Below are 20,735 nucleotides of genomic sequence, written 5' to 3'. Positions count from 1 at the left end.
ATCTGATCTCAGGTCAGTGTCCACATTAGGTTCTATGAGTAATAAGATTTTTAAAAATTAACGGCTTGATCTCTATGTTTGTCTTGTATTAGCATAAAGCATCCTTCAACTACAAACACCAAGCTAATGATATAATATAGCTCAGCATTTATTCACAGATTTTCAACTGACTAGTTGAATCAACTTTTGTCCTGTCTTTGTACATTTAAAAAGATATTATTTGCAATTAATCTTGTGATGGATATTTAACACACTGGCAATATTAATATGAAATGGTGAAAAAACTGTACAGAGTTTCCTGGAGGGGGATCTGGATTAAGAGAATCATAGTCTGCAGTGCATGGGGTGTATTGGTGGTAATTATTTTCTTAATGCAACTTGTGATATGCATGCACAAAGGAGAAATGTGAACAGCACACAAGTGTTCTAAATAAATATGAAACATAAAAAAGCTTAATATTGGTTCACTGAAATACTGAAAATATATGGTATTAAGAAGAAATCTCATAAGCCTGGTTGCTATGCCCAACTACAAGAATACAAGAATGGCACTAACACATATGAACTAAGATATAAATTATTGTCATACATTCTTCACCTCCACAATCAACAAGGAAAGAAACAATCAAGTTTGGAAATTGGTTGAAAATAATAAATAATTAATTAAAATATGGATTAGTTTAATTTTACAGTGTGGAAATATGTGGTAGTAATGCTATGGACCTTAATAGTTTCTCAGAATGAAGCTAACAGTACAGGAGAGGAACTGATGGGCAAGAGCACTGATATCTCAGGTTGGCTAGATACATGCCCGAAACAGTCCCTCAATACACCCGTTGAGTGACATTTGATCAAGTACAAATATCTCTCCTTCTGCTTTCAACAAAGTCATATCAGTCTGGCTGTTCCCCCTATCGACTATTCTACATCTACATCTACATTGATACTCCGCAAGCCACCCAACAGTGTGTGGCGGAGGGCACTTTACGTGCCACTGTCATTACCTCCCTTTCCTGTTCCAGTCGCGTATGGTTCGCGGGAAGAACGACTGTCTGAAAGCCTCCGCGCGCGCTCTAATCTCTCTAATTTTACATTCGTGATCTCCTCGGGAAGTATAAGTAGGGGGAAGCAATATATTCGATACCTCATCCAGAAACGCACCCTCTCGAAACCTGGCGAGCAAGCTACACCGCGATGCAGAGCGCCTCTCTTGCAGAGTCTGCCACTTGAGTTTATTAAACATCTCCGTAACGCTATCACGGTTACCAAATAACCCAGTGACGAAATGCGCCGCTCTTCTTTGGATCTTCTCTATCTCCTCCGTCAACCCGAACTGGTATTAACGTTGATATGAAGCATTCTCACATATTAATGACTTTGTGGATGACTCACTTACAATCTGAGACATTCAGTAGCCAATGAATATCTCGAAGTAGTGTTATCTTGGAAAAGTAATGGTAATATTTACTCACAGTTTAACCTGCCATCAAGCGGGTGCAAAGAAGTGCGGTAAGCTTTAAAGGTGTGCAGTAAGCTCTAAACCTACCAGAATATACAGTTCTGCACCTTGTAAAATGTAAAAATGCTTTTGGCTTTGTCTACATAACTGATTCTCTTTCTTTAACCTCAACACAAAAGAAATGGAAAGTCTTCTTCTATTATTAAGGAGCTATTTGTCATGGCCTATTAGTAGATAACTGTTTTCTCAACTTTAACTGTGTTCTCATATCGTGGCAAGTTTCTGTATTCTTACAGTGTGGCAAGTTTTGTGAAAATGTATGAGCTCAGTGACAGTGGATGAGCAAATTATTAAAAATGTGTTCTTGCACTTCACCAGAATATGTCTTTTATAAGATATTACACAAAAGAAGTGGGATGGAATGATGTAGTTGTAATGTTTCCTCCTTTCTATATAATTATGTAGTTCTCAATTTGTTCAAGCAATCAGTCATTCATAATATGAAACACAGTCATAGCTCATTCACTTAAAATGATTCAGAAATTTTACTTGTTAGAATGAAATCAGGCAATGATTCTTCTTCTCTGCAGGCTCGTGCTTTGCGGCAGTCTGCTAATCTTTTGTATGAAGGAGCAATATATATATTTCCCTTTTAATCGTACAATTTCGTATCAGTTATCTTCTGTCATAAATCTCAATAATCAGATTACAGTTCTTCAAACAAAGCTCAGGCTATTTTTTTTTTTTTTAAACAACCACCAGAGAGAGTACTACAAAGAATAATTATGCGCTCATGGCATGGCTATTGTATGAAACTATTTTGCGTATGGATTCTGCGAGTATGAGGATAGAAAATTAGTAAATGTCATTCAAGGGTAGAATTGTATCAGAATAAGTCATCGAATATAAAGAAATATTACATAGTAATTTGTGCATTTACCAAGTATGTTCATGTGATAGCATTCCCCTTTAAAATAGTACCCATTTGAGGCCACACATCTACATTCATTTGTTCCAACACTCAAATTATTTCTGCATATCACTTTCTGTGCAAGGAGTCTCCCATTTCTACCTTCCAGAAGAACAGAACACTTCAGTAGTATGCTGCCCATCCACTGCTGCTGAGTTTATTGATTCTGATGAGACTTGTTACAGTGTAAAGAAACAGTTCACTTGTTACAGTGTAAAGACACAGTTCAAGGTGAGAAAACAGTCATATCTCTACAGTTCATTGTGGTCACTAAGGAAGGTTAAAGAGTCCACATACACTCAAAAGGAAAATACATAATTTATTGGGAAAATTGAGAATTCTGAACACAGGTTTCCTATGTGGGGTCAGTTAACATACTTCAGCCAGAAGGCAAGCTTTGCACAGAGGAGACTATACATTCATCCCATTCTTTATTTGTGAATATAAAATGAACAACTATAACATGTAGTGCCCTCTGTCAAAACACACCTTACTGTAGTTGGCATAGAAAAACAAATGAGTTATCAACCCAAAGGTTAATTGCAACACCACACAGCCATATGAGGTACGGTTCTATTAGAGGCAGTAAATCCTTGTAATTCTCCAATGTGAGAAACAATTGACCTAGCCAGTCATAGCCATACTTGCAATTTTTAAACATGAAATCAGATTCATGTCATAACATACCTAAAGCATATTTATAGATGATATTTAAAATAGGCAGAAGTTGGTCTTTAAGAATAGTACATTCAGATAAACTAAGGGTAGGCAAGGGGGATATGACCACAGTTTCCAGTCACAGGGAATGAATCTGTAAGAGAAGAAGAAAAGCTAATCATAACAATGCAGAATCTAACAGACCATAGGAAACTGTGAGAAGAGGTGAATGACATCCAGAATGCAAATAATGGACCATTTCAAATTAAGTGATGACATGCTTTGTTTTCTGTGCACAAAACATCATTAACACAAAATGACAGTGGCCCACAGTCACCTCAAATAGCATCATGAAGCTAGTACTATTTCTTTAGTCTGATGTCAAAGTAGTTGTAAATCCTTAGTCATGTTATCAGTTAAATATGTATCCACAGAGAAATGGAAAGAACTTAAGTTTTAACATAATTATAAATGATATTTGTAACTATATATTTAAAAGTTGGCTCAAATAGTACATGGAAATCGTTTTTCAGTTGTCTACTGTAAAATATCTAATAAAAAGAGCCAAAAACATTCAATTTAGTTCAGCTGCTGCCCAGTTCTCCCATAAATTCAGGATTCATAGTATATTTTGCACATCATTGTATTCAGCAATTACTAGAACTTCTGTAAAGTAATACCATGACTTTTAACATCTTACTAATATATACATCTCAGTCTTGTTGAATTATATGTATATTTATTGTACTTTTTCAAACCACTTACTCATTTGTTTTAGAAAGACAAAGTTTCCCATAGGTCCTGTGATTTACGTTTACAGGTGACTGGGTGAACTAGGAGCTGCAATGTCAGACAAATCATCTTCTGCTATACTGAAAAAGCCAGCTCCAACTTTTTTCCCATTTTACTCAAGGCAATATTCTGGCAACAACAATTCACCCTGGTTTACAGGGTCTCTTTATAATGTGAGTACCTTCCTTTAGTTTATGACAGGCAGATGTTGAAGATGAACTGCATGCACCATTAATGTACTACTCAAATTGAATTTCATGTTATTCAATACTTCTTTCTCACAGCATATTTTCATCAAATAATACAAAAACATAAAATTCCAGGATGAAAACAACTAGTAAAAATGAGGACGTGTAACCATGCAAATACAGTTGATTGGTTGGTGGCACATAGACACACTTAACAGCTCAGAAAATGCACCAGAGTTTGAAGAAGCTATCATCTTAAATGATGTTTTCAAATTCATGAACTGGGGAAAAGGAGAAGGAATATGTGTTAATGAAACTGTGGGTAAGCTTGCACTCCACATAAAGTAATGTACACAGAATTAAAGCTTACAGAATTACTTTTTATTTCTAGCAATAGACATCCACATCCACAAATAAACACAGATAACTTAACACTGAGAGTAACTTCAAAGATACTGCTTGTACCAGAAATAACACACACAACAGTCAGTTGCTGGATTGATTTGCAAGATCTCAGTGGTATGGTTTCCTCATTGCAATTCCAGTGTACAGTGGCTGGAGTGGCGATTTAATGAGATTTGTTCGGAGCATGGTGTGAGTGTGTGATGTCAAAAGATTTGTAGACAAAAACATGGTGTTCACCATGGCATGAAGCAGGAGGGCGATATGTTTTGCCTAAGTGATCTTGGACGTGTTACACCGACTGTGGCAGTTGTGTTGCAGATGGCTGTGGTGCTGATGTAAAAATAGACTGCTAGAGCGTGTATCAGCTCCACATACACCATTTCTGCTAACGATGATTTGATGTCGGGCTTGTAGATTGTACGACGACCTAAAAGGACCAAGGGAGGGGCCTCTGTCCACTTCTTGCAATTGAAAATGAGATCAGCCTTTAGAATCCGATGCCATGCCATCTTTCTACCATTCCACTGCTGGCAAGGTTGGACTTGTTGTATGACGATGCTGGATGCTGTATAAGTTGGACAATTCTTAGAACAAACTAGATTTGAATTGTTGGCCCTGTTCTGTTGTAACATGGAGAGGGCAAGTGAATTGTGCTATGTAGGTGGTAGTGATGGTCTTTGGTGTTATCTTGGAATAAGTGTCGACAAAGGGTGTAGTTTCTGCCCATCAAACGCATCTGTCCACTGTTTGTAAAAGGTGCCTGTAGCCATCCACAGGTGCAAGAGGGCCTACAAGACTGATGTAGGTGTGGTCAAATCTTGCTAGAGAGCTCGGGGAATGAGGACCACTGTGCTAGTTAGGCTCATATGAAGACTGTGAAAAGCTTCTTTCATTTCTGTGGGACAGTTGAGGGGGAATCAGCCTGTGATGTCATGTCCTGTGAGCTCACCTGTAAGTGGCATTTGTATAATTGCCATTGCTCAAAAGCTGCAGCAATAAAGGTTGACCATTCCCAGGAAACTTTGTGAGTGCTGGTAGTCAGTCGGTTTTGGAAAGGCATGTAGAGCTGCTATCTCCTCTGGTAACAGATGAATGGCATCTGCCAAAACTGTGTATCCCAGGAACATCAATTCTGTTTTACCAATGACACAGTTCTCTTAATGCAATACTATGCTATAGTTGTGCAGCTGATGATGCAATTCCCACACATTGTTCTTGTTGCTGGGCATTTGGTGAGCACACTAGCCTTTCATAATGGTATACAAAGGGAAACAGAAACTCCTTTAAGACTTCATCCATGCCTGAGTATCATTTTTGATCCATAAATAAAAATTCAGATAGGAAAAAGGGTGTAATTACCATTTTTTTGGAATTCTGGAAGGGGCCACAGCCTGTGACGCTAAAAACTGTTGCTAGTGGCTAATGCACAGGTAAAATCTTGAATTTTTGGTATTGGGCATCTGCCTGGAACTGTCCTGGCACATCGCCATGGTGATCTTCATAGGTGCACCACAAACCATCTTTGTTGTGAACAACGTGCAAAGGCAGACACCATGGGCTATCAGGACAGTAGCCTATCCCAACTTGGAGCATTTCTTCAGATATAGCCTTGGTTTCTCTGAGGCAATTCTGGGGGCATGCTGTAAAATGGGTTGGCCAAGGACATGATGCACAAGGACATGTTTGATGTCATTACACTTTTCTGGTGTCTGCAAATCAGTCAGAGATTTCCGCTGTTGTTTATTGTAGTTGGTATTTTCTATTCTCTGTGTTATGCTGTAGGCAGAGTGCCCCCATCTGCTGTCTCATGTAGTCTGTAGTCATGTTTTCCTCAAATCTGCCATTAATGCACAATAAGCAAGGAGGATGGTACCTAATATAGGTTCAATGACAATGAACATCTGCATGAAGATGACGGTGAAGCCTAAGTGGCCATAGGTGGCTATCACCAAGTTTTTCACTGCTTTCAGTGGCTTACCGTCAGGTGGGCACCAGGCTGGGAGCATGCTGACATCTCAGCTGCTGTCAATCAGGAAGGTCATCCCATATGCCTGTCTGATACGTACAAGTGCAATGGGGTGTGCTGGCAGCTGTAGCATTTGTGGAGTTTGTGTACACATCGTACCACTCCTGTAGACGTACCAACTGTTGTGGTGCAGTTTGTCTACAGTTTCATGCCGATGTTCCACCTGTTGTTTATCTTGCATCCATGATGGGTGTCACTTTTTGTACAACATGCAATCTGTTGTGCCTCATCAAGACCACAGTCATAATTTGAATGGATGCAAGTTTATGTGCATTTCAGTGCCTGCTGCCTGTGGTACCAACAAACATTAACAAAGTTGACTCCAGATCGCTGGAAGTACATCATTGTAGTGCATGAGGATCACAGCTGTTTACTTTCTCCTTCCTGCTGCTGTTGCAGCACTTGAACCAATGTAGCCAGTATCTCAACTGTGGCACATGAACTCTGGAACCCTTTAAAAATGCTCTGGAGCTCTTTAAAAATGCTCTGTCAGAGGAGTGGCATGAAGGTGCAGCAGTCAACTGTTGTCTCTTTAGGCAACTTTGCATCTACTGGTTGGAGTCAGTTTGCATGTCATCTGCTGATGGCATCAAAGCAACAGTTGCTGGCAACTCCAATTTGCGTATATTTTGATGAACACTTTTACCAACTTGTCTGCTAGTTGATCATGCACTACCAATGCTACTTGTGATGGTAAGCGGTGTTGCCAAATATGCAACAACAAATTATCCAAAACTGTAATAGTGTCTATCATACCTTGGGGGAAAAAGGCTCTGAATTCTAGACCTGATGGGCCAGTTGGGACTGACTGCCAGCCACATCATCCTATGCCAATGGAGACATTGGATGCGGTACACAGGGATGTGGGGTCAGAAAACTACTCTCCTGGCTGTTGTCAGATTTCATGACTTTGTAGCTGCTAATTCCCACTCAAGTAGCTCCTCAATTGGCATCAAGTACCTGATTGCACCCCATTACAGTCCTCACACCAAGAAAAAATGCCTGGTAGTATCAGGAATTGAACCTGGGTCCTCTGCATAGCAGCCAGCAGCAGCTAACCACTGACCTACAGAGGCGGACTGTTGTACCCCGTACATGCCACCAAAATACAAAAGGGATTTCATCACCTCCTTTTTCTTGATAAAGCACTTCTCTGAGCCTGTAGTGTGGCAATTTCGTGCAGCGAACAACTAATTCAGCTTTCAAAGCAAGGTAAATCTGATGCTGTAGCAGGTGCACAATAATGTCCAAAACCAGTGCTGTCATCCACTGGTCTAAATTGCTGGTCATTCATGTCAATTGGCCATAATCATAAGTAATCTGCTGGTGCATGAAAGTATTTTCTGTGAACATGAACCAAATTTGTTATTGGTCAGGCGTAAACAGCAAGCACAGTATGGAAGAACCACTTGAATCAACAAACAGGCTATTCATTCTTCCTGAGTGTGATCACAACACAGAAGAAATCACTAGAGCAGCCCACATTGTCAAATCTGCCTTAACATCACCTCCTGGTCTACCTGAAAGATCAAGTGGATAGAGGTGTGCAGTTGACATTGCTGTCTGCATTCATTAAACCAATGTGGAGTTGTGCAGTGTTTTAGTATTCAATTCTTTGCACTGTACTTTGTCCACTTTTTGCATTGTGGAAAGGAAGAGCTCCAGACCTTCAGTTTTGTAATGAATTTCCTGAATCTCATCATTGATGGTTTACAACTGCTTGTGGGAGTCTTCTATTGCTGTGGCATCATATTTAAATGTTCAAAAAATAAACTGTCCAGAATTATACTAATTTCTTCATTGTCGAGGTCACCAATTATACAGGTAAGGCTTATACACCACATAAAATAGTATACAAGAAACTGAAGCATACAGAATTACTTTTTATTTCTAGCAACACAAGTACACATCTCTAAACAGTCACAGATAATTAGATACTGACAGTAACTTCAATGATGCTCCATGTACAAGACGTAACACACGCGGCAGTTGTTTACTCGATCCATTACTCCTGGAGAATATGTTATATGAACCACCTTAACTTTGCTAATAACATTACATGGATTGCCCCTATAGCAGATAAAACTCCAACAACTAATGGAGGTACTTTATAAGCAAGCACAAAAGTATAACTGAAAGGCAACTGTAATAAGATCACAAAATATACAATCAGTACGTCTAAAACAAAATTGCTCAAATTAACAATGATAACATAGCACCACTTGTTGAGTTTCTGTATGTCAGTCAGATGAGGAAACAAATGAATTGATAACAGAATAAAAATGATCTGGAATATTTTGTAAAGGTTAAAAAGTACATTGTGTCTGAAATGGAAAGTTTAGAGTCAGTGTGTATTTTCAGTTTTGACTTTTAATAGTTAGGCATGAGCTTCTAATGCAAAAGACATTAAAAAACTAGAGGTTGCTCTGTAAGCAATGGAGAAATAAATGTTGGAATTTCCAGGAGGAACAGGAAAAAGTGGGTAAGGGAAGACACAGCTATGAAATATACTTTGTAAGACAGATGCTGATGTTCAGGAGACAAAATTTTTAGCACTGCTGATACACAAATATAACAGTAAAAGTGATGACACTATCCTAGCTTTCAGAACTGCTAGTTCCTTTTTCAGGGAGGAGAGGGAGAGACAGGTTGCAGAAGGTTAAAAAGAAAGGGCAGGTCATTCAGATCCCAACCTTTCCATCCCCCAAGGCAGGAAACAGCAGTTCTGAAAGCTAGGATAGTGTTGTCACTTTTATATGTTTCTATAGGCAGTACTTATAATTTTTCTCCCTGAAGGTTAGTAGTGCCCAGCAATTCTGTCTCATAATGTATTAGTTATCTCAATGTTAAATTTTCCTTTGACAAAACAACAACTCTAATAAAAAATAAATGGAGCTGGGCAGTTGAATGGAGGGCAAGGGGACTAAGGAAGTACATTGCTTGAGTTCCAGAGGTAACAAAAACCTAGATAACAACCTAAAGAAGATGGATGGATGTACATATAAAGCTGAAAACTAGACTGTACGGAACAGTTTAGATAAGGCCTTCATCCAGCAGTTACGTCAAACTTGTACTACCGCTGCAGCCGATGATAATGACTCTTTTATTAGTGTAAGCATACACACACAAATAACACCTCCCTCCAAACACACACCTACACAAACACGTATCTATGCGGACTTTGTGGCACTAACTGTGAGAAGTTGTCTGGACAGATGGGTTGGGGAAGGGGGGGGGGAGGTGAATAGTCAGGAAAGGATATATATATAGTGCTGGCAGGTCGACAGACACACAAACAAACACAAACATTCACACAAAATTCAAGCTTTTGCAACAAACTGTTGCCTCATCAGGAAAGAGGGAAGGAGAGGGAAAGACGAAAGGATGTGGGTTTTAAGGGAGAGGGTAAGGAGTCATTCCAATCCCAGGAGCGGAAGACTTACCTTAGGGGGAAAAAATGATAGGTATACACTCGCACACACACATATCCATTCGCACATACACAAGCAGACATTTGTAAAGGCAAAGAGTTTGGGCAGAGATCTCTGCCCAAACTCTTTGCCTTTACAAATGTAACTCTTTGCCTTTACAAATGTCTGCTTGTATCTGTGTATGTGCGGATGTAAATGTGTGCATGTGTGTGTGTGTGTGTGTGTGTGTGTGTGTGTGTGTGTGTGTGTGTGTGTGTGCGCGAGTGTATACCTGTCATTTTTTCCCCCTAAGGTAAGTCTTTCTGCTCCCGGGATTGGAATGACTCCTTACCCTCTCCCTTAAAACCCACATCCTTTTGTCTTTCCCTCTCCTTCCCTCTTTCCTGATGAAGCAACCGCTGGTTGCAAAAGCTTGAATTTTGTGTGTATGTTTGTGTTTGTTTGTGTGTCTATCGACCTGCCAGCACTTTCGTTTGGTAAGTCACATCATCTTTGTTTTTAGATATATTTCCCACGTGGAATGTTTGCCTCTATTATATTCATATCCCACACTGTTTCTCTCTATTTCAAGCTCTTTCTACAGTTTTGTGAATGCTACTGCAAATATCCTGCATTTTCTGCTGCTGCTGAGTGCCTCTTGTCTCCCTGTCTCCTGCGTACTCCATATTTGCCTGCCTGCTTCCCACCCCATCAGCTCCTCTCCTTCCACCTGCCTTAAACTTCTTCACTCCCACCACACCCACATGCTATAGTAGCAGGTCTCAAAAATCAGTGTCATCATGACTGGATTGTGTGTGTGTGTGTGTGTGTGTGTGTGTGTGTGTGTGTGTGTGTGTAGATGATGTTCACACTAGACAAAGAACAAAATGTCGCTCAAAAGCTGGAACAATTATTTTCTGAGCTGTTATACACATCTATGCACCACCAACCAACTAACTACAGATGAGTGGCATTTTTATCTATCATATTTTCACCCAATTCTGTTGAGAAATAAACCCATTTCTCAGTCAATTATCAGACAGACTTGCCTGCTCAACTTCTTGGTTACATATGGAATGAAGCACTGAAATCTTGAAGCATGCTTTGATTGTTTATCATCACAAACATGTGTGTACACATACACTAACCCTCCCCCTGCTCCACGTTGCCAATACACACATTGCAACAATTTGTAGTTCTTGATGTAGAGAAACCCTCTGAAAATAGGGGTTCAATTGATGAGGCATGTAAGTAGTTGCTACTTGTCTTAGGCTTTTTTTGAAGTGAGTGAAATCAAATGTTTTAAAATAAAATATTGTGTGTTTTTTTATTTTTGAAGGCTTTGATACTATTTGTTGCTTTTTCTTGCTCTGTATATATAAGGGCAGTCAAATGAAATGCGAACACCCACCACAACATGACTGTGGAATGATTCCATTCAAAAGTAATTACCACACACATTAAGATAGTTATCCCAGAGGGAGACAAGATGATTAATTCCTGTTTCATGAAACATAGTCAGCCACTTACAGATCCAGAACCACACCTTCTGTACAGCTCAGATCTTTCACTGTGTGATTTTAACATCTTTGGCAACCTGAAGAAAGACACCCATGGACTTCGGTTTCAGCCGGACGAGGAAGTGAGGGAGTGGGTGTGGTTGTGGATCCAACAGTGGCCGACTGTGTTCTGTGAAACAGGAATTGATCATCTTGTAACCCAGTGGGATAAATGTCTTAACACATTTGATGATTACTTTTGTGGCAAGGGTTTGGTTTTCATTCGACTGCCCCCTCATATGTTTGTAAAGAAAAAAAGAATAATGTAACTGTGCATGCAAGGGTGCTGTTTCTAAAAGAGATACCATGGCTGTCATAACAGTATACCAATATGCTTTTGATGTGCTTCAATAACCTCTTATACTTTTCATGTTTTTTGGGAGTACTAACTGGTTTATATTTCAGGCTGTATTTCTGAATTAATCTGAGTGAATGTTTTCAAGGATTCTTTCAATGTTATGTTGAATTCCTTTCCTTGTTCCTGGCAAAATCAGTACACTATCTTAATGATTACAATATCAGTTCAGTATTAAAATTAAGAAAATCATAAAATTATAGTTTATTATGTAATGACTTCTGTACTTTTACATAATGGTTTGTTTGCTCATTTTCCACTGAGAATTCATATTTATTGACCCAAATAGTAATAACCTGTGCAGATTACAATAATGCATGTCTCTGAAAACACATTTGTATCATAAAATGTATCTAATTACAGATTATAAGAACAGAATCAACATTTGAAGACTCACAATAGCTTGTAAGTGGGCAAGGGTTGGCAAAGAGGAAATGATAAATGATATGCTAAGTTAATGTACAGTCATGTTCAGACAAGTTAGTGCACTATAAAAACATCAAAATTAGCTCTGTTTGTGAACATTCATGTAAGTCTACACAGTGAGATCGAATCCTGAACAGTCCTTTAACAAGTTATGCAAACTGCAAACAATTATCAGTATCTGCTATCACAGGCACATATCACATAATCTCATGAAACAGCTAAGCTCTCCATATATCAGTACATATTACTAATACAATGAGGAAAGAAGGGACTAGGAGGAAGGGGTAGAAGGAATGACGTTTACATTAGCTCACTGAATCTGAAGATAGAGCACTCCTCATTCCAAACCCACCCCCTCCCCCTGGAGAGTGCAGAGCACAGAGGAGAGGAAATGGGCATTGTCGATTACAGGGGTATTGTAGGCCGCGCAATGGTTCTTGGTTGATTGTGTGAGGTAGCACGACCACCATGCCTTGGATGGAAGGCACGGGTGGACCATTTGTCGTGAAGCTGGGGAGGTCCATGCCAGCTGGACTGGAGAAGGTGTAGTCTGCAATCCAGTAAGGAGGATGGGCTGGTTAATGAACATGTGTGAATTGGCCCAGCACGGGAGGTGTCGGTATTGGAGGAGCAGCAAAGAGGGGGCATATGTATCCCGTTGGTGCTGACTGTCACTGTTATTCCAGCTGCATCCACCTCATCTGGAATGGGGACTGTGCATTAGATGTAAAGTGGGTGGGTGTGGCCTCATGCATGCAAACTGTCCCTCAGATGAAGGACACATTTTCAACTCTCCCCGTTGATTTCTATCAACGTCCCATGCACAGCTGATGTTTGTAATTCATTGAAATTTCATTCTTCACCGCTGTCAAATCCACCATGGTGTCTGTTCTTTCAGACATGTTCAAAAGGACAGACACCATACACATATAATTATGGCAATCACAAGCCCAGGATCATTTCTGTGCAGGGGCACACATATGCTCGAACTCGTGTGGGAATGGGGCTTGCCACAAGCATTGAGATTAATGGGTAGGGAGTACTACTTTCATAGTGTGTGGAGTAAGTTGAGACTGTGGGTCTGCTGGGGGGTGTGCTTGGGATAAGTCCACACAGCCACACTAATTCCTGTGTCCTCAGTGGCTCAGGGGTTAAAGTGCCTGCCAAGTAAGCAGGAGATCCTGGGCTCGAATCCCGGTTGGGCACACATTTTCAACTCTCCCCATTGATTTCTATCAATGTCCCATGCACAGCTGATGTTTGTAATTCCTTGAAATTTCATTCTTCACGGCTGTCATGATTCACCATGGTGTCGGTTCTTTTGGACATGTCAGAAAGAACAGACATTATGCACATAGAAAATGAGAATGTTGTTTAGGTATGCCTAGCAGTAAGAGCAGTTAAAGAGAAGTGAGTTTGTGACATTGCCAAATTTGTGCCACGTTTTTGAGGTCATAAGACATATATATAAACTTGTAAAGGTCAACAGGGGTGATCAAGGCTTTTTTTGGTGTGTCACTCTGTTCCACAGGTATTTATAAATATGCCTCAGGGCAGTACAAAACTCTGAAAATGCATGCTCTACTAAATAGTTGGGCAAAGCCTTGAATGTTTGGGATAGGATACTTGTCTATTATGGTAAATGAATTAAAATAACAATTGTCACCACAGAGCCACACTGTGCCATCCTTCTTGGGAACTAAGTGTATGGGGGACAACCAATTACTGTCTGACAGTGGAACAGTACCTGCCCACAGAAGTCCATCCACTGCAGTCTTAACAAGGCATAGTTTGTGTGGAGGGAGGTGGTGTGCTTTATGAAGCACTGGGGGTCGTCTGTCATGACAATTTTATGTGTTGTCCTATTTGTAATCACGTTCATTTGAACTGATGAACATGACAAGGGGACATCTCAAGCAGAAGTTGGTAGCACACAAGAGTAACTAACCTGAGATGCAATCAGTGCGGATGAGGCGGGTTCACCAGAGTTGAAAGAGGCAGATCACTGTTGCTGAAATACAGCAATGTAGACATCTACATCTATACTCTGCAAAACTACCGTGAGGTGCTTGGCAGTGGGTATGTCCCATTGTACCAGTTTTAAGGTTTCTTCCTGTGCCATTCATGTATGGCGTGCAGGCAAAATGACTGTTTGAATGCCTCTGTGTGTATAGTAATGATTAAAATCTTATTCTCACAATCCCCATGCAGGAAATATGTAAGGGATTGTAGTATATTCTTAGAGTAATCATTTAAAGCCAGTTCTTGAAACTTTGCTAATAGACTTTCTCAGGATAGTTTACGTCTATCTTCAAGAGTCTTCCAGTTCAGTTCCTTCAGTATCTCTGTGACACTCTCCCATGGATTAAACAAACCCGTGACCATTTGTGCTGCCCTTCTCTGTAAATGTTCAATATCTCCTGTTAGTGCTATCTTGTATGGGTCCCACACACTTCAGCAGTATTCTAGAACTGGTCTCACAAGCGATTTGTAAGCAATTTCCTTTGTAGATTGGTTGCACTTCCTCAGTATAATGCCAATGAACCAAAGTCTACGACCTGCTTTACCTACAACTGAAACTATGTGATCATTCCATTTCATATTCCTACAAAGTGTTACACCCAAGTATTTGTATGAATGCCAGATTCCAGTAGTAACATTGATATTGTAGTCATAGGATATTATGTTTTTTTGTTTTATGGACAGAAAAATTTTATGTTTCTGAATATTTAAAGCAAGTTGCCAATCTCTCCACCACTTTGAAATCTCATCAAGATCTGACTGAATATTTATGCAATTTGTGTCAGATATTACTTCATTTTGGATAACTGCATCATCTGAAAAAGCCTGAATATTAATAGGCATTGCAAATCAGCAAGGGCATGCTTAGCCATGCCATTCAGTTCTGTGCTGCAAGCGCAAAGGTCAGCATCTGAATTTGGATTAGAGTCAAGAGAGATTAGTGGTGAGGCAGCTCACCAGAGAAAAGCATTTGAAGGGAACTGATTCAGTATCATTGGAGGGCTGAGGGGGAGAGGGAGCTGAGGCAGTGACTGAACATGCAATATGTGTACCTGAAGCACAGTGCACTAAAGCAGATGACAGGAGGTCAGGCAATGGATCAAAGTGAATAAGGAAATCAGTTCCAAGTACTGGCTCTTGAACATCAGCCACTTGGAAGGACCATGTGAACAGTTTGATGGGGGTGTGTTTAATAGATAACACAACCATTGCATCAACACGAAGTGTTGATTTATTTGCCACTTGTAGGAAAAGTTTGGTTGGTTTCACATCCAATACAATGAATGAGAGTAGGACAATACCAACATCAGCTCCAGTGTTGAGAAGGAAATGGTAACATCTGCATAAATCCAAGGCATTCAGATAGCCTTGTAGAGTAGAGGATAGAACAGAATGCAATGTCTGTAGGTGCCCTTTGCCATTGTCTTGAGCCGTGGCGCCTACTGCACAGGGCGGTTGGCAGTTGCTGGCAGCATCCCCAAAAATTGTGTGGAACCACCACAATGGATATACTGGGTGGGGGGAACTGTGTGTGGGTCAGCTGGGAACACTACCCCTCCCACAACAGTAGGAGAGGAGACAGAGGGGATGACTATGCTGGCTCAGCTGTTATTGATGAAGTTTGGTGAGAAGCAGCTGGTGGTTTGCATTGCTGGCCACTAGGTGCCTGCAGTTCATTGTGTTGCTCAAGGTGAGCCCACGACCAACTTCTGTTAACCTCAGTGGCAGACGCTGCACTGCGTGAAGGAAGTAGGCAGCAGTGTTGAGTAATAGTGTATGCCTAGTCAGTCTACAGTACTTTATCCTTGCATGATGATGAGGTATGGGGAAGCAACTGTAATTGTAATTCCTGTGACAGTTTAACTAACCACAATGTCCAGAGCATTAAGTCTGGCATGACCTCTGTCATGACCTGAGCATGGAGACATCGCTACAGTTGGGAAGATGTTCTGTCACCTAAACTCTCATCGCAGATGATGCCGTGGATTGCATTTGCTGGTGTACATGAAAGGTGCTCAGTGAGGAGTGCACAATCAGAAGCACATTTGTTATCCTTGGGTGCATTTAGAAACAAGTCACCAATAATATTGGTTAGGTCAAGCAAATAGTTCACCAAACAAACAAAATGATTGCCATCATCTATGATACCATACCAAGGTATAAACCAAGTCATGGGGTCACCTATTTGTATTGGTGGCAGCTTCAGAAAACGACCTGGCGGCAGAGCTTGTGGCAGAGTCGGTAGGGTGCAGGACACACAAGGGTTCAGAAGAGTAGCATCCACTGGTGTCATCTATGCAAAGTGACAGGCCCAATATTCTGACGAAAGTCCAGCACTTGTGTTGGCACGATATGATGCCCAGCACTCACAGGTCATGTGGTGAAGGGTCCCGTGTGGCCACATAATGAAGACAGCATGGCTGGCATGGAAGAATCGTACAACAAGACAGGTGAAACTAAAGCAGTGGTGCCAAGGTGTGCTGTCAGTGGTCTGTCATATCTGTGTAGCAGGGGGCAGCACATGACCACAAGTGAAACCCAATGTGGAAGCATCGACAACAATGCCGATGGATTCTTGAAGGAAGGTCAAAATCATGATTGAGTCCTGAGCGGAGAGGCAGAACCATGGCTGGTATGTTGCTCAAGTTCTGCACGGTGTGGTAGATTAGGTAGATGCAGGAGTATCTCAACGCAGTTGACTCGAGTGTCCCATTGGCTGGTGCAGAAGTGGGTACATTAAACAGCAGAGCACGATCGGTGAGAAAGTCGGCATCAAAGGTGTATGACATATTTAATGGTGGGCCACACTGATGAGGGGGAGCCATGCGTGTGGACCCTGAAACTGTACAGCTGATTGATCCATAGTGGAGTGAGGTAGAAACTCCAGAAAGAGGAAGCCAGAATCTCGTGCACAAGAAACTTCCTGGTGAACACAGACTCCAGTATCGGGCATCAGTGGAGGTGTGTGCTGCACCTGGCATGACAAAGGAGGTTAGAGTTGTCTGTTCCAAGGGACTAAACACTGAAGAAATGAGCATCCTCATTGTATTAGTAGCATCTGCAGAAAAACATTGTGCTTCACAACCAAAAGCCAGTACGTGGTAGCAATGTCATGCACTGCGAGAAAGGTTTGAGGTTGACTCACCGTTTGAGCTGGTATGAAACCAGTAATAAGTGATGCACAAACTGAAGCATGTTCACAAGACGTGGTGTCACCGATGTAGATTTTCTATCAATGATGATGAGTTTCTGGATTGAAATAATCAACATTTACAATCGAGCACTCTTTATTTGCACAGGATTACACAAAAATAAAGCACAGCATGCAAAAACAATCAAAGCCTAAATGTATTCCAAAGTTTATTGAATCTGAAGATAGAGTGCTCCTCATTCCAGAGTCATTGGCAATCAGTGGTCACCACAATGTTACACACTAAGCATAACTCTTCCAGTTATTTTCTAATCATCTCTCTTTAAGTGTTTTGGAGCTAAAGATTTAGTAGACATGAAAACCACATTTGCAGTACCAGTATTACAAGATAGTTCATTCACTGACTAGCAGAGAACCCGCAACTATTTACTGCAAACAAATTAAATCTGTACTCCAAAATGAAACATAACATTCATGGACATAGAAAGAGTTGAAGAAATAGATTATAAGATTTACATATTATGAAAAAATACTAATGTAGGATACTGTTCTTCTTTTAATCACATGAAAAATGAATGAGATTAAGGACCAACATTCACTTTCAAACCAAAAATCTTTTTCATGGATGAAAGAAAATACCACATTTTAGGATTCACTGTTATAAGTGTTTTCATAGATAGAAGGTTAGAAACCGAATAATAACCCACCATCATGAGTACATATTTTGATCATGCCACAGCAGGTAGGTAGCACTTAGTGTTACATGATGCTAAAATGAAAGGTTATCAGCACCCTTGCATGAAAGAGGAGAACAAATGTGGTTGAAATCTACTAAAACAACAATAAATTCTGAAATCACACTGTATCAACAAACTCAGCACAATAAACAAGAATTTAAAATAGAACATTTACATATGTGAGGACATAAAAGAAATCCATGTAATGTAGATAAAAACACAGCAGAATTACTGTAGATAAAATCATTTATAAAATGCCAGGACAGAGACATTTAAAAGAATCCAGATACTGGGGCTAAATGACTATTTATAAATTTTGAGTGACGCAGCCTGTTATAACCTTTAATCACCAGTAATTGCGTGGATATTCAAACACACTCACTCAGAAACAATAGCCGGTTACATGATAACAACTCAGTATCTCTGATTATACTGCCGTGCCGTGACATGCAGCCAGCACCGTTCATAGCTAGGTGGCGCTCCCGTGCTCAGCCGAGTTGCGGAGCGCCTCTTTCGCCGTTTGCGCGTACTGTCGTGGCGGCACTGTTAAATGTCATGGCACTGTCACAACACTTTTCCCCCCTTGAAAAAAAAAAAAAAAAAAACACTCACTTCCTTGGAGACATGGACAGTGTGGAGACATCCATGGCCTCTTGTGAGGCCTCGAGAAGATCCCACAGAGAGACACGAGAGTATGGTCGAAAATGTCCAGGACGGAAGCTCATGCGTGGAATGTGCCTCCTGGACGAGATGATGGGTGAAAACTCCGGAGCAGCATCCATAGGTGTCGTGGACCTGGGGGTGTGCTCCAGCGAGATGGGCCCCGGAGAAGGCGGTGTCGCAACTGGGGCCGGTTCTGGCGTACTCGGAAGCGGTAGCGATGTCGGCTGCATCAACACATACGCTAGATCGGCAGCAGCGACTGGACTGGCTTCTCGGGCTGGTGGAGGCGAAGGAAAGGGCGGTGGCATCGGCGTGGCCACCACTCGTGGGCGCATCTGGTCGTAATGGCGAACAACCATGCCCTCGTCCGTACGTATTTCACAAAGCCGGCGGCCGCGAAGAGCCTTGACCACCCCTGGAATCCATTTAGGGCAAGATCCATTCCCGCACTACGCCTGACAGGGTGAAGCAGGTGCAGTAGAGTGCGCGGTTGGTGGCCATGCAAGAGTTCAGCAGGGCTGCGATCACCCAGAGGCGTGAAGCGATAAGAACTCAGAAATTGCAGCAGAGCGTCATCTGTAGAAAAATCACTAAGGAATTTTTTCATCTGGCTTTTGAAAGAGCGGACAAGGCGCTCGACCTCCCCATTCGATTGTGGATGGAAGGGTGGTGCTGTAACATGATGAATCCCTTGTCCAGTACAAAAATCACGGAAGGCCTGCGAAGAGAACTGAGGGCCATTGTCCATGACGATCGTGGATGGAAGACCTTCTAGCGCAAAGATTTTGGACAAAGCCAGCGTCATCACCACAGTGGTGGGCGACAGACATCGAACAACAAATGGAAACTTCAAGAAGGCGTCAATCAACAGTAGCCAATAAGTACCGAGGAAGGGGCCGGCAAAGTCAGCGTGCACCCGTTCCCATGGCTGCACCGGATCAGGCCACGGAGAGGGCATTGTATGAGGTGCAGCCAGTTGTTGAGCACACTGACCACGCGCAGCAACCATGTGGGCGATGTCCGAATCACGCAACAACCATGTGGGCGATGTCCGAATCAATACCGGGCCAATAAACGTGCCTGCGGGCCAGGGACTTAGTCCGAGAAATCCCCCAATGGCCTTCATGCAACAGTTTGAGAACATCTTTGTGAAGAGAGGCTGGCACCACGACCTGTGGAGATGCGCCATCCGTGGCCAGAGGAACAACACCATCACGAACAGACAGACAAAGGCGCCAGGCATGGTAGTTGCGAAGGGGATTCAATGCCCGGCCCTTGGTCCTGTCCGGCCAACCCCGTTGAACAAAACCGATCACCTGACGCAGGACCGGGTCCCGCGCAGTAGCCAACGTGACCTGCGAACCTGTAAGTGGAAAACCCTCAACCGCACAACATTCTTTCTCATCAATGTGGAAACAGAGTAGTTCATCACGATCGAAAACCGGGTCGGGGCCGATCGGCAATCACGACAATGCGTCAGCGTTGGCGTGCTGGGCCATGGGGCAATAGTGAATCTCATAGTGAAAACGAGACAAGTATAAGGCCCAACGTTGTAGGTGGTGAGCTGCCTTATCCAGAAGCGACACCAATGGGCTGAACAGAGAGACCAGCGGCTTGTGGTCGGTGATGAGGTGAAACTTAGAACCATACAAAAAAACGCTGAACTTTTTTAGAGCATAAATGACAGCGAGCGCTTCCTTTTCGATTTGAGAGTAATGCCGTTGCGCATCGTGGAGGGTCTTGGAAGCATAGACGATGGGTCGTTCCGACCCATCCTTATACCGATGGCCGAGAACAGCCCCTAGGCCATACTGTGACACGTCAGTCGCCAGAAGCAAGTGCTGACCCAGACGGAATGTGGCAAGACAAGGCGCCGACTGCAAATGAGCCTTCAGGCAGACAAAAGCCTGCTCAC

At 41.8% G+C, this 20,735-nt stretch overlaps 1 protein-coding gene across 4 annotated transcripts in view; it reads left to right on the top strand.

Annotated features, from left to right (window-relative positions):
- The window catches only part of LOC124617622 (calcium release-activated calcium channel protein 1-like), a 538,600-nt gene that overhangs the window by 446,916 nt on the left and 70,949 nt on the right, over positions 1-20,735 (top strand). The window contains exon 2 of one of the 4 annotated variants that reach the window (XM_047145281.1): positions 3,907-4,051. The exons of the other annotated variants lie outside the window; for them this stretch is intronic. Within the exon in view, the coding sequence (XP_047001237.1) occupies positions 3,932-4,051 (120 nt within the window). The 5' untranslated portion in view covers positions 3,907-3,931. The remainder of the gene's footprint in view (positions 1-3,906; positions 4,052-20,735) is intronic. 4 annotated transcript variants of the gene reach the window in all.

The sequence above is a fragment of the Schistocerca americana genome, chromosome 1 (assembly GCF_021461395.2).
Source record: "Schistocerca americana isolate TAMUIC-IGC-003095 chromosome 1, iqSchAmer2.1, whole genome shotgun sequence".
Taxonomy (NCBI): domain Eukaryota; kingdom Metazoa; phylum Arthropoda; class Insecta; order Orthoptera; family Acrididae; genus Schistocerca; species Schistocerca americana.
The sequence above is the reverse complement of the archived record's forward strand: the minus strand, read 5'-3'. Positions and strand labels throughout refer to the sequence as shown.